Source organism: Exophiala spinifera (genome assembly GCF_000836115.1).
Source record: "Exophiala spinifera strain CBS 89968 unplaced genomic scaffold supercont1.3, whole genome shotgun sequence".
Taxonomy (NCBI): domain Eukaryota; kingdom Fungi; phylum Ascomycota; class Eurotiomycetes; order Chaetothyriales; family Herpotrichiellaceae; genus Exophiala; species Exophiala spinifera.
The window spans coordinates 3431306-3445120 of NW_015622515.1; the positions used below are offsets into that span (position 1 = coordinate 3431306).

Sequence of the window (13815 nt, forward strand, 5' to 3'; positions counted from 1 at the left end):
CTGTGCAACAATCAGTCGACGTCGACCATCGACGTGGCGCAAGACTCCAGTAGGTACATATGCTCACTCTACGCTGTTCCAGTATTCGGGGTTGTTTTCCTCGACCTAATATTACAGAGCCACTTTGGGCAGCTCGACATAGCTCGGCATTACTTTCGACAAGGAACTTCAGCAACATCGGACACACGACCGGATGCCACAACAGTCGACTGCTACTCAGCGCTTACGTCAACAGATAATGGGGATCTGAACATCTGTTACTTAGATTGGCCCTGTTGATACAGATGCGACTCTTCTGGTAGCCCCCAGCCATGTCCATGCGAGTGTTGATCCACGACTATCCTCATCGGACTGTGGCCTTGACGACGGATGAACATGTCCTGATCTTCCGACACTCCCACACACCAGCAGAGAATGGACGAATCTCGAGTTCGACAAGCTTACCCCTGTCTCTCAATTCGGCTCGGTCGAACGCAACGCCTCGTTGCATGGTGGAATTTGCAGAGAAGTCGTCTATTGATTTGAGCCACTTCTATCAACTCACAACCGCCAAGGGTACCTTGGGTCTAATTACCCTTAACAACGATGTTTTTTTGTGTGTCATTACGGGTTCCGAGGAGGTGGCCTCTGTAAGACGTGGCGAAACTGTACAGAAGATCTACGCCGTCGAATTTTGTGAGTTGATCGGTCGAGCTAGAACCTCCATGCCTAATTAAGAGCCAGACTGCCTCAACCGAGCCGATTATGATCACGGACATGGACCTTACCCGAACCCGTATCCTGACCAATACTTTCAGTCCGATGATGCTGATTATGGCGGAGGTTATGATCAAAGCGATTCGTCCGCTGAACACCCTTTCCTTGCTCTAAAAAAGCTGCTCAGTAATGGCCACTTCTATTACAGTCTGGATTTTGACCTCACACGTCGCCTGCAAGATAGGTACGATGATCGCCAACTATAGTTAAGAGCAGGACTGACCATTGCTGACAGAGCCGATGTTGACTCAGCAGTCGACATATCCAGCTTGGATGAAGGTCTTCTCTGGAATTCATACATGATCGACCCACTTCTCAAATTCCGAAGCCGCCTCGCTGACCATGAACGAACTGCACTTGATCACTCCCGGCTCTTGACTTCAGTGATCCGCGGTTTCGTCAAGAGTCTTCCTGTCCCGCCATCCTCGAATCCCATTCGCGGGGCGACGTCCGGCGTCCCAGCTACACTTACCATAATATCCCGCCTTTCCTCTCGTCGAGCCGGGACTCGCTTTAATTCTCGTGGTGTTGACGATAACGGTAATGTGGCAAACTTTGTGGAGACAGAGACCATCTTCTATACACCCTCCTCAGGCCTATGCTTCAGTTACACTCATATTAGAGGCAGTATTCCCATATTCTGGGAGAGCTCGTCCTCCCTAATTCCGGGACAGCAGAAAATCCAGATCACCCGCTCTCCGGAAGCCACTCAACCTGCATTTGACAAACACTTCTCCGCGCTCGAACGAACATACGGAGCGGTGCATATCGTCAACCTACTATCTGCATTCAAGTCTGGTGAGGTCGAACTCACGGAGCGGTATCGGTACCATGTCAAGCGAAGTCCCTTACGACGACATGAAGAGGGTGAAGAGGAAGAGCACAATCTGCTCAGGGAAACAGAGTTTGACTTCCATGAACGCACGAAAGGCGCGACGGGATACGAAGGGGCTAGAGCTATCAGGCCTTATCTCGCCTCTAGCGCGGAAAGTTTCGTTTATTTCCTCAGTGAAGAAGTGAACGAGGAGACTATCGTGCAGGGGAAGCGCATGATGACAAAACGGTCAGTCGTGATAATGCAGCAGAATGGGGTGTTCAGAGTGAACTGTTTGGACTGTCTTGATAGAACGAATCTGATCCAAGGCATGGTGAGTCAAATGGCTCTTGAGTTGTTCCTGGACCATCGAGGCGAGAAAGCGAACTCGGATTTCTGGATGCGGCATTCTACCTTGTGGGCTGACAACGGAGACACTTTGAGCAAAATCTACGCAGGTACGGGGGCGTTGAAAAGTTCGTTCACAAGGCACGGGAAGATGAGTCTCGCTGGAGCCATTGCAGATGCAAGAAAGTCAGCAACAAGACTGTATGTGAATCATTTCGAGGACAAGAACAGGCAAAACACGGTGGACTTGTTATTAGGAAGGTTGGTAGGACAAAACAGTGTAGATCTGTTTGATCCGATCAATGACTGGGTGGTTTCGGAGGTTGGAAGAAGAAGGGCTGAGTTCGAAACGCGAGACACTGTGAAGCTAGGCGTTGGAACGTACAATCTCAACGGAAAGATCAGTGGGGCACAAGAAGATCTCAGTCCATGGCTGAAGGCTCGTGAGATGGGACTGGACATATTTGTGGTGGGCTTCCAGGAAATTGTCGAGTTGAGTCCTCAGCAAATTATGAGCACGGACCCGAACAGACGCATGATGTGGGAAAGAACCGTGAAAGCGTGTCTCAATGGTCAAACACAAGATCAAGACAGTGAGAAACGATACCCATCTACTGACAGGATCAAGGAAGACGATTATGTGTTGCTGCGGAGTGGGCAATTGGTCGGGGCGGCGCTGCTCGTCTTTGTCAAGTCGAGCATTCTCAACCGCATCAAAAACGTCGAAGGTGCGATCAAGAAGACGGGCATGAGTGGAATTGCTGGAAACAAGGGAGCGGTGGCGATACGGATGGATATCGAAAGTACGAGCGTTTGTTTCGTCACAGCACATTTGGCTGCAGGATTCGCGAATTACGAGGAACGAAATCGAGACTATCAAACCATCACGTCTGGCCTGAGGTTCCAAAGGAACAGGAGTATCGAAGACCACGAGGTCGTTGTTTGGGCAGGTGACTTCAACTACAGGATCGGTCTTGGGTACGAGAAAGTCAAGGCGCTAGTCAATGAGGCAATCATTGGCAACGAAAAGGTTCGCGAGGAAGCATTGGGGAAGCTGTACGAAAATGACCAGTTGAACATCCAGATGGTGGTGGGCAACTGCTTTAATTTCTACCGCGAAGGGAGAGTCAGGTTTCTACCTACGTATAAGTACGATATCGGGAAGGACGACTTCGATTCGAGCGACAAACAACGCATACCAGCATGGACAGATCGGATCCTTTGGAAAGTCAACCACAAAGGTGCGCAAGGGGGGGAGATTCTGGGCACACAGATGCGGCAACTGGAGTATGACAGCGTGATGAAACTCAAGTTCAGCGATCATCGGCCAGTCTACGCCGTGTTTGAAATGGGCATCTTGGTAGTGGACGAGAGCAAGAAGGACGAACTCACAAGACGGTTGTACAGCAAGCGAGCCCAAGAAATGAAAGCCAAAATCGCCGCGGCAAGAGAGTCTACGGAGGGGCTATCGGTCTCTGATACCATCGACGGCAGTGATGAAGATGAGCTGGAGAGTCTAAGCGGATACAGGAGCATTCAAGAGGGCCTGCCACCAGCCAGCAGCGACAAAAGGAAGTGGTGGCTGGACGGAGAGAAGAGAGTCCGTAGTACGCTGAAACCACCGAACGACAGGATGATATTGAATCGGGATCGGCCCGCAAACCCTTGGAAGGAAAAGGATGGGGCGGAGGACGACTGGGTGAAAATCGAAAGGCCACAGAAGCCCGAAGCACCGCCATCGAGAGGGACGAGAAGAATGGTCCCGCCTGTGTGGGAAGGGGAGCGGAATGTGTCATCCGGAACCACCAAGCCGGGGACGGAGACGGCGCGAGACGCTGTACCGCCAGCGCCACCGCCGAGAGGTGTTTCGGCAGCGAGGACACGAGCTGCTGGGACGTCGGGTGCGGCGTCTTCGCCAGATACATCAGAGTCGGGTCGAGCGTCACCGCAAGTGCCTATAAGAGCATCTTCGACGACGACGAAGAAGCCGCCGCCTCCGAAACCCGTCAAGCCGTCGACGCTGACAACGTCGTCAGGTCAGGTGGCTGTGCCGCAGTTGAGTTCTCTCCCTGCACCAGTACTGGCCCGCCTCGCGGATCTGTCGAGGGACAATGTGGTTATTTCGCCGGAACCAATGGGGAGACCACAGGGGGATGGAGACCAAAAAGAACGACCACCTCCTCTACCTCGAAGGACGGGTACAATGAGTTCGACGGCGTCTTTCGTCAGTGCGCCAGACATGGCAAGTACGAGTTCAGACGGTGGTGGTCGGAGGAATAGTCTACAATTACAGCAATCACAAGGACAGGCACCTCCGCCACCTCCGAGGAGGGACGGATCTACGGCAGCAGCATTGCCCGCACCCGTGCGGAAATTGACCCCGTTGCAGCAGTACCAAGAGCGAGTTCGACAGGGGAGTGGTGGATTTGACCCCGGTGGTGGGAGTAGCAGTAGCAATGGGTCGTCGGCGCGGTTGCAGAGTAGTAGATCGGACGGAGCCACTGAACAGGCTGGTCCCCGTCTACCGCCGCGACGGAGTGGTACGGGCAGTGTCAATGGTAACAATGCAGGACTAATGGACCGTGATGGCGATGATGGCAATGGTGATCGGAAAGGTGGGAGCGTTCTAGACGATCGGTATAAACCTCTTATACCTGGGCGATGATCATTGGATTTGGACGAAACTGAATATCTCTGCTTATTGTTCACGTAGTGACCGAATGAAGTAGGCGACAAACAACATATGGGTTCATACTCCTCCCAGAGGGAGCGCACTATCGTATGTAGCTCGCAGCTCTCATGTAATGACACAAACCCTGTAAGCCCCACATCGCACTCACTCGAATCCTCCGACTCGTTCCATCCTTTGATCGTTTCCACTCGATTGTTGTCACTCAATACACCAGTCAGATCTTGACCTGTTCTTTTCATCAGGATTGTGGAGGACAGGCGTTGTTTTCGAAATGTATCCATTCATCTAGCCAGCAGGCAGCCTTGCCGTGCCGTGCCATATCCACTCCACCATCGTATTCGCTGGAGAATCGACCCTGGATCTCCTGAAATCCGTAGTATCTGAGCCATTTTACGGGCAAGAGTGGAGGTTTCTGTAGATGTTCCTCACACAGAGACGAGAAAATGGCGCTTTGTCCCTGGTCACAATTTTTGAGAAGACGGCAGGGTTCGTTCGTTCGCCCAGAGTCTATTCCACTCGTTCGACGCGGACTTCGAATCATTCTCGATCGATGGTATAGGCGCTTGTGAGACGTCCGCACAATCTTGTTGTAGCCTTTACTCCATCCCTTCATCAGAGAATGTGAAATTGTAGGGTTACTCTTCTTGGACAGTGCGTTGTTGTCTGCCAGACCACTTTCTCGACGCATGGAGTCCTCATATCTCCCGGGGGATGCACCGAAGTTTTCATCTTTTTTTCGTCCCACTGCATAGCTGCTCCATCGTTGCTTATGCACTTCGCTCAGCTTCCAGGCCTCTGTGATTTTCTGTTGTCGTCTAGTGATCTAACCTCCTGTTCCAGAGACTTGATCTCGCGGGTTTTCTGGTCCTTGATCTCTTCGGTCTCTAGCGTCAACCATGCCCAGTAGGCGATTTGGTAGGTGAGGAATGCTAGTGTGATGGCCTTGAAGAATGCCCGTCCATGTGTGCCGTAGAAGTTGATCGGCTTCTCTGGAGGCCCCTCGGAGGAGGACTGTGTTGGAGTCTGTCTGAAGGATCGTGTCGTGCTCAGGTATCGGGTCTGAAGGGCGCCTTGCTGTCGAGCGACACTAGATCGCACAGCTCTGGAGATCGTGAAAGCTCTCATCGTAAGGAGACGTTATCTTTCGTTGTGGTCGAGGTGAGTTGCTTCGTGACGAAAAAGATGGATGGAGGTTCGTCAAGCTGCCGTAGACGCAGGAGGTTGTCGTTGCGACCACGTGATCACCCTTGTAACATCCTCCTCCCTTTAGGTCTTCTTACTTGTACAACTAACCATCAGATAAAAAAGAGATATAAAAGTCTCTTGCAGTGTCACGAGCTTCTGGAAAACTCAGAGGCTGAAATCTACGCTTATGTCGCGAAGCATCAGACATCTCAATTTCCGTAAACCCCGGCAAGCAGAGGAAGAGCTAACTTCGTGATGCCAGTAGACGTCTTGGTATGCATATCGCATGATGCAGAGCTAGGCCACCACGATTTCTATCCGAAGGCATTTCACGAGCCGAGATGTGTGCGTCTTGTGGTAGCTTGCTAAGGTTTGGGTATCTATGTATCTGCCTTGGATAAATATCTATAACGTCCGAACAAGCTCTTCGACATTGCCAACACTCCCCACTGCCCAGCATGCTCTGCTGGCCTCTGAAGCCTGCTGCGAACCCAAGACTCGACCGACTTGATCAATAAATTTTGCTTCCAACTGCTCGTCGGTCATGGGGACTTCCAGACTCCCAATGGCATGCCCGACATGTTTTTTCAAGCTGGTCCCGTCTCTGAGTTCAGCCACAATTACAGTCTCGTCGGGTCCGAGGTTAGCATCCGCAAACGCGTCAATCTTATCTCTGACTGTGATGATCTCATCGCTCTTCACAACGGCGTCTTCGTAACCTCCCGGGCCTGCTTTTCCGAACACCAATCCGGCGGCTCCACCGTGGTAGACGCTAAACTTGGCTTGCAAGCCGTCTTGAGGTGTCTTCTTTCCTGTCAATTCAAGTACAAGAGGGTGAACCCTGCAGTGAACCCTTGCGATATCGCCCGCTTTGTACCCGGACGAGGTCATCTCGTTGTGAAGCTGAATACAACCGTCTATGACTGGGTGGACGACGATACCGCACGGGAATGGCTTGAAAGAGTTTTTCTCAATCTCCCATATAGAACCCAGTGTCGTTACTTGCTCGGACAGTATCTGCGTCTCGCTTACAACATGGGCCCATCCACGTTTTGCTTCGAGTGCTTGAAGAGAGCTCGTGTACCCATTCGAGGCAAGGACTGCGGCCGTCAATCCGTTCTGCGCCGCGCGGCCTACGTGAAATGACTTTGTGTCTGAGCCAAACATCTCGCGGAGTCCCGTCACTTGTGTCGCGGCTATACCGATCGCATGAGCCATTTGCTCAGGTGTGAGTTTGAGAAGCTTGCCCACTGCGACCGCGGCCCCGATTGAGCCTGTGGTGCTGGTGATGTGCCTGTTGTCAGAAAACGTGAGTATGCTTGCTCCGTGAGAGGCTGGGCGGTCGAGGTAGGGGGTCGGTGAGCGTCGTGCCTTACCATCCGATATCATAATGCTTCGGCCAAACCGCTAATCCAACCTTGCATTCCGTCTCGATGCCCGCGACGAGGGCGAGAATAAAATCCTTGCCACTGACGTTGCCTTGCGCTTCTGCCTGTGCGAGCAGGGCACTTGCCACGGGCCCTGTCGGGTGGATGATGGTTTCGAGATGGGTGTCGTCGTAGTCGTGCACATGCGAGGCAATGCCATTGATCAAGGCAGCGTGCGAAGCATCCGCACGCTTCGGTAACGAGTCTTCAGAAACATTGGCACGTCCAAGGATGGAGGAGGTTGACGGACCAAAGAAAGGTGAGAGGGCTTTGAGTGCCGTTGTTGTCGTGCGGTGGTTAGAGCCTCCCAATGCACAGCCAGTCCAGTTGTAGAAGCTGCGTATTGCAGCGTGAGTCACACTTTCTGGGAGAGATGTGTACTCTAGAGACACAGCCCAATTGGCGATGCTGAGCGTGGCCATTCTCGGAGTTGGCACGTCTACCGGGCTAGAATGACACCAAGAGGACAATGCTATCTTGAATTGTCGTTGGATGATGTCTTCGAGTCTGTCAATGCATTCATCGAGTCGTGTTGCCTACTGCTATAGATGGACATCACGTCGCCATCTGTGCCGAGTGAAACAGGACTATGGAGGTTACATACCGTTTGATCCACAGCCTCTTTACCCCACGGAGTTTGTGCGAAGAAACTCCAGTGTCTGCAAAAGACGAGTGATGGAGACGACATGGATGAGCCGGAGAATATCCCCTCACTGGCTCAGCAATGTACCTGGTATCTAAAACCCCGATATCGCTGGTTGTTGCGGAGATGCTGGGGTTGGGTGTTTTATGCAGTGTCAGCAGCCAGGTCGTCGCTGATCTCCAATATGAACTCAAAGACCGGCTCTGTTCAGAAACGGGTTGGTGAGCTCTGCCCAGGTATTATTTCATACGATACCTATAGGTAATTATCGAATGCTGTTGGCGTTCTCTCAGCTTCTGGCACAGTAACGGAGTACAGATCACTGCAGTATTTACATGGACATGAAGAGAAGCTTCGCCAAGATCATTTCTCTTTTGGATTAGCGTGTTTGTGGTTTTGAGAACTCGTCCAGCTTTTTTGATATTCCAGCAATACATAACATCCGGAGTTACCCAACACATCCTGAGACACGGATCTGCTATACTACGTGACACGGCCACTTATACCAGCATGTCAGCCGAACCATCCAGGAAACGATCGAGGTCTGTCGACGGAGCAGGTGACAGCGACGAATCTTCCGACGACGATTTTGGACCAGCGCTGCCCTCTACGGTGCCACCAAAGAAGAAACGCAAGCTTCCGTATGAGTCGCTGTATGTCGCGGCTCTCCCAAAGGGCCTGAAATATTCCAAATCGTTGATGCACAAAGACCAAATATCTACTGTGACTGTCGCACCGTCCCCTGTTGACTTTGTTATCACCACCTCGATTGATGGGGTTGTGAAGTTTTGGAAGAAAATAGCCACTGGCATTGAGTTCGCCAAAGAGTATCGGGCACACGAAGGTCTGATCATTAGCTCGAGTGTCAGCGTCGATGGGGCTTACTTTGCGACGGCCGGAAATGAGGAGGATAAGACGATCAAACTTTTCGACGTTGTTACTTTTGATCTCCTGTCGATCCTCAACCTAGAACAAACCCCTACTTGTATCTGCTGGGTACATCGGAGAGCGCAGGCTCCAATACTTGCCGTGGGTATTGGCAAACAGATTCACATCTATGACGGACGCGGAGACTCACAGACCCCCATACATACCTTGTCTTCGTTGCATCGAGCACCGGTCGTGGCCATGGCCTACAACTACGCTTTCGACTGTGTGGTCTCTGCCGACTCGAGCGGGATGGTTGAATATTGGCAGCCTGGAGATAGCTACGAAAAGCCAGACAGTGTGTTCAAGATGAAGTCAGCGACCAATTTGTTCGATTTCAAAAAGGCCAAATCGGCACCATGCTCAATAACAATTTCACCGTCCGGCCACCAGTTTGCAACCATTTCATTTCCCGACAGGAAGATTAGAGTGTTTGATTTCGCTTCCGGGAGGCTCTATCGATCTTACGATGAATCCATCGAAACAATCATTGCCATGCAGCAGGCTGGTACAGCTCTTCAAAAGTTGGAGGAGGTTGAATTCGGCAGGAGACTGGCGGTCGAGCGTGATCTTGACAATCCAGTAGTAAGACCAAGAATCAACGTGGTCTTTGACGAGTCGGGACATTTTGTTGCCTATGGTTCGCTACTAGGCATCAAAGTCGTCAATACTCTTACAAACCGAGTAATGAAGGCATACGGTAGAGATGAACCGTTTAGAGCTCTCAATCTAGGTTTGTATCAAGGTGCCCCGCAGAAGAAGGATGTGGTCACAGTCTCCATGGCTGCCAGCGCGAACCCTCTTCTTGACGAGGCCCAGCAACGAGACCCGATGCTATTTGCTACGGGTTATGGCAAGGTTCGCTTCTACATGTTCACCAATGAAGAGGATGTTACCAAGTCGACGCGAGACGTCCAGAATGAAAAACCAAGGACGGTTGGTGGCAAGAAGAAGGAAGCCAAGCAAGCTCAGTCTGGCACATCCGCTGTGCTGCACACGACGTATGGCGACATTCACATCAGGCTTTTCCCTGATAAGGCTCCGAAGACAGTGGAAAATTTCGTTACTCACGCAAGGAATGGATACTACAACAACACGATATTCCATCGTGTTATCAGAAAGTTCATGATCCAGGGAGGAGATCCGTTAGGTGATGGAACAGGCGGCGAAAGTATTTGGGGTAAAGAGTTTGAGGATGAATTCTCAGATCTTAAACATGACAAACCCTATACAGTCAGCATGGCGAACGCTGGACCTAACACCAACGGCTCGCAGTTCTTCATCACCACCGAGAAAACAACGTGGCTGGATAACAAGCATACCATTTTCGGTCGAGCATACCAGGGCATGGATGTAATCCATCAAATCGAGAATACGAAAGTGCGCAAAGAAAAGCCCGAGGAGGACATCAAGATCATCAACATTTCGATCAGCTGAAGCAGAGGACTAGATGGATAGAGCCGGTGAATGGTTCGAAACAAGGCTCCTTCAGCCTGACAGATGTCCAGCCTTGTATAGTTCGCTACCCGAGATAGTCAGCCAGAAGTGAGTTCTAGTGTTTAAAGCGAGCAGCTGCGATCACACAAAGATTTCTCGAGTTGTATCTGTAGTACTATAAACTTCTTCCTCTTCTGTCTTCTCTAGTGCGTGCCAGTAGCGGCTGTCATCGTCAGGATTTCCACGTCTACGAGGCTGAGGACCTCGCAGCCTCGTAGCCTCGCCTCTCTTTTTCTCCGCAATTTCGGCCCTCGACACCGGCGACTTTTCGACTTGTGAACTTTGTGCAACTTCTCTCTCCGTGCCTCGCTCGACCCAGGAACGCGTCTCGACGGCCACTGTGCCTGCGCTTTCACCATGGTCAAGTTGCGCGTGGCTGTCAGAGTCATATCTGAGGATCAATACCTGAAGCATGCAGATCGCCCGGCGCATTTAGCCATCGAAGGCGAGAAGCGCTTGCTTGTGGTGGTCCGAGAACCAGAGCGATGGCAAATTGGGACACTGGCCCTCGAAGTGCAACGAGCTTACAAGAGCTGTTACCAGCAGTAAGTCATTTCAATTTCTCCGGGTGTTCTGCTTCCTGACGTCTTCAGCGACTTGCCCACCATCAAATACCTCAAGGACGACGAAGACGACTACGATTTAGACCCTCAACTCTACGTTTCAGACCTGCTAGTAGATGAAGGCAAAGCCGCGAGAGACGGCGCTGATCAGAGGGCGACCATCAAGGTGATACTCGAACAAGGTCGCGCTGTAAGAGAAGGGTCCGTTGCGATAGGCAGCCAGTTGGACGATCCTCAATACCAAAGGCAATTACACAAGACCTCCCGACCACCGGTCCCAACGTTTTCGGGAGTCACTTCATCGCTCGGAAAACATTCTCTGCCGGTGGATGACAACGTTGCGAGGACTAATGGAGCGAAGAGACCACGGCAGGTCGAAGCACTGGGCTCTATCCGAGAGGAAAGTTTGGTGTCGTCTATTGAACGCGATGTATCGCCGGGGCTTGCTGAGGTCACACAAAATCAGGAGATGCATCCGGATCCGAAGCACGAGTCGCCGGAGCTGTTTAGGCACATGCAGGCCATTCCAGCTGCAACTCTTGACGAATTGGAGGAACTACCAGAACAGCCACACGACTTCGCTCCGCATAATGAACGAAGAAGAGATTCCAGTGGTCGAGGCGTGGGAGGCGTACTCCAGGAAATAACGAAGGTATTCTCGCCACTTGCAACATCCAGACAATCACACGCACAGTCTCAAGGACCCATCACACCTCCAACGGACGTACCCTCGAGACAGTCGAGCTCTTCAAGGATACAACCGCGCACTGCTACATCTGGTCAAGGGTCTGCTTCGGCAAGCAAATTCAAGAGAAACAATATCTACGACTTTCCTGCATCGGATATCGACGATTCTCAAATGTCACCACGGTCGAGACAGGGTCAGCTTGGACAGCCGAGGACGAGCGATCGGTTATCACATATCGAGCGTCTAGGCACACCAAATGACAATGATGATGATCCTGAACGCCGTCTAAGCACACAGGAGGCGTATGACGCTCTCGAGACCGAGTCCCTTCTTGACGACAACGGAATGCCAGATCGCAATGCCCTCAGAATAGGACAGGATACCGAGGGACCTGTTCAGTCTGAAGGCACAGATTATGCTATCTATGAGGATGAGGCAGTCAATGGCGATCCTGCCATTCCTGATCCCTCTGCCACAGAGCATCCAGATGCCGATAAAGAAAACAGCGCTGTCAGCGTCGTACATGCACATCCAGACAGAGAAGCCAGTGCGCCCCAAGAATGGCCAAATGAGCACCCAGAGCCAACAACAAGGGTCAATGAGATATCGGCAATGGCTGCAACTAACAAGGCCACCGAGATTGATAATGACAACGACCAAACACAGCAAAAGACACAGACACGGACGGCTAGAGGATCCACGTCTAACATATCTAGCGCCAGCAGCAATGATGATTTGGAAAATATCAAAACAAGAAAAGCTCTCCGGCCATCCGCAAAAGTTACTACAAAGCTGCCTGCTCAGACCAAAGTCAATGGCAGAAAAAGGGAGCGTAGCGGAACACCAAGCCTTGACAGTCCTGGAGAACAGCTTTTCCAAACTCTAGAAGAATCAGAAAAAAGGCCAGAGCCAACGAGCTCAGCCAAACCCAAAGGGACGAAACAGAAAGCAGCCGCTCGCCAGACCTCTAATTCAGCTGCGAAGAAGAAAAGCCTTTCGGGTGGCAATGTATCGCAAGCTACAGTCGACATTGCGACCACGAAGGACCCTGTCCTCGAGGGGAAACATGCTGCAGAGCGCGCTGCCGTTGTGGGAAATGTCGAGGTAAATGCTACACAACCTCGAGTACCGGCAAAACCCTTACCCTCCTGGGGTTCTGGTTCAACCACCTCGAGGAAGCAAGCGGCGAAAGACTTGGATCAGACGAAATCTCTGTCGACTACTCATCCATCGTCCGAGCCAAAGAAGAGCCCATCTGTGTCATATTCGTACACCGAAGAGGAAAAGAGGATTATGGAAAGCCGCGCAGGCATGACGGAGGAAGAACGTGCCGCACGCAAATCAGCTGCTGCCACGAAAGTTAAACCATCTCAAGTGCGGAAAGAAACACCTGGGAAATCCTCTAGCGCAGCTATCAAATCGATAACACCCCATCGTGAGACGTCTGTGTCGACCTCCTCAAAAGGAAAGCAATCGGATACAGCAGTTGCACCGAAAACACCGTCAGCAAAGACATCTTCTGTCAAATCAACTGTGACGAATACTGCCTCGAAGCAGCGATCGGCCAGCTCTGCTCCAAGTACAGGGCCCAAACCAGTTGCTTCTACAAAGAAGAGCTCGACGATCTCGAAGACCCCAGTTGCCAGCGCAAAAGCCAACATTCAGCCACAGGCGACTCCCAAGCCGAATCCGACTCTGACTTCTGTACAGCCCAAAGCACCGACCATCACTTCGGCCAAGAGGCTTACCGACTTACGTGCTGCGCTTCGTAATGTAGATCACATGGCCAATTCTACAGCAACATCTACGTCGCTCTCGCGAGCCTCATCAAGGGCACCATTAGGCCGGTCAGCACTCGCTACCTCCGACTCGGACGAGTCTGAATCTGACTCGGACAGCGAAAGTGACAGCGACAGTGACAGTGGCAGCGATCGCGGGAAGACTGCCGCGCAGAAGCCAACTTCCTCAGTCTCGCTAGGCAACAAACAAGTCAATGGAAGTGCTTCGAAGAAGGTCCTGGGTCGGCCTGATCCAAGCATTCGCGACAGGAGCGTAGATTCTGATGATGCTTCTGACGACGACGATGAAGACGATGACGATCTGTAGGGCAGAAACCAACGGCTTCCTTCTACTCCAGTTTCCCCCGGGACCTTAACCAGTCGCGAGTGGGAAGGATGCGACGATGAACATGTCAACCCGAACAAGCTTGTTCAGCATATTTCCGAGGACCATGTCTACAAATCCCGAACAAGAGATTTCCTGTTTCCCCGTGACT

At 51.7% G+C, this 13815-nt stretch overlaps 5 protein-coding genes across 5 annotated transcripts; 3 read left to right on the forward strand and 2 right to left on the reverse strand.

Annotated features, from left to right (window-relative positions):
* Positions 1-311: 311 nt before the first annotated feature.
* Positions 312-4583, forward strand: PV08_04986 (uncharacterized protein; the record flags this gene model as incomplete). Its single annotated transcript, XM_016379330.1, has 3 exons — positions 312-675; positions 724-940; positions 992-4583. The coding sequence occupies 3 exons, from the start codon at positions 312-314 to the stop codon at positions 4581-4583; spliced, it is 4173 nt and encodes a 1390-aa protein (XP_016238007.1).
* An 807-nt stretch (positions 4584-5390) lies between these two features.
* Positions 5391-5735, reverse strand: PV08_04987 (uncharacterized protein; the record flags this gene model as incomplete). Its single annotated transcript, XM_016379331.1, has 1 exon — positions 5391-5735. The coding sequence occupies one exon, from the start codon at positions 5733-5735 to the stop codon at positions 5391-5393; it is 345 nt and encodes a 114-aa protein (XP_016238008.1).
* Positions 5736-6200: 465 nt separating this feature from the next.
* On the reverse strand, positions 6201-7644 carry PV08_04988 (uncharacterized protein; the record flags this gene model as incomplete). The annotated part of the gene is made up of 2 exons (XM_016379332.1): positions 6201-7089; positions 7172-7644. The coding sequence occupies 2 exons, from the start codon at positions 7642-7644 to the stop codon at positions 6201-6203; spliced, it is 1362 nt and encodes a 453-aa protein (XP_016238009.1).
* A 731-nt stretch (positions 7645-8375) lies between these two features.
* On the forward strand, positions 8376-10229 carry PV08_04989 (uncharacterized protein; the record flags this gene model as incomplete). Its single annotated transcript, XM_016379333.1, has 1 exon — positions 8376-10229. The coding sequence occupies one exon, from the start codon at positions 8376-8378 to the stop codon at positions 10227-10229; it is 1854 nt and encodes a 617-aa protein (XP_016238010.1).
* A 417-nt stretch (positions 10230-10646) lies between these two features.
* Positions 10647-13646, forward strand: PV08_04990 (uncharacterized protein; the record flags this gene model as incomplete). Its single annotated transcript, XM_016379334.1, has 2 exons — positions 10647-10834; positions 10883-13646. The coding sequence occupies 2 exons, from the start codon at positions 10647-10649 to the stop codon at positions 13644-13646; spliced, it is 2952 nt and encodes a 983-aa protein (XP_016238011.1).
* Positions 13647-13815: the final 169 nt, after the last annotated feature.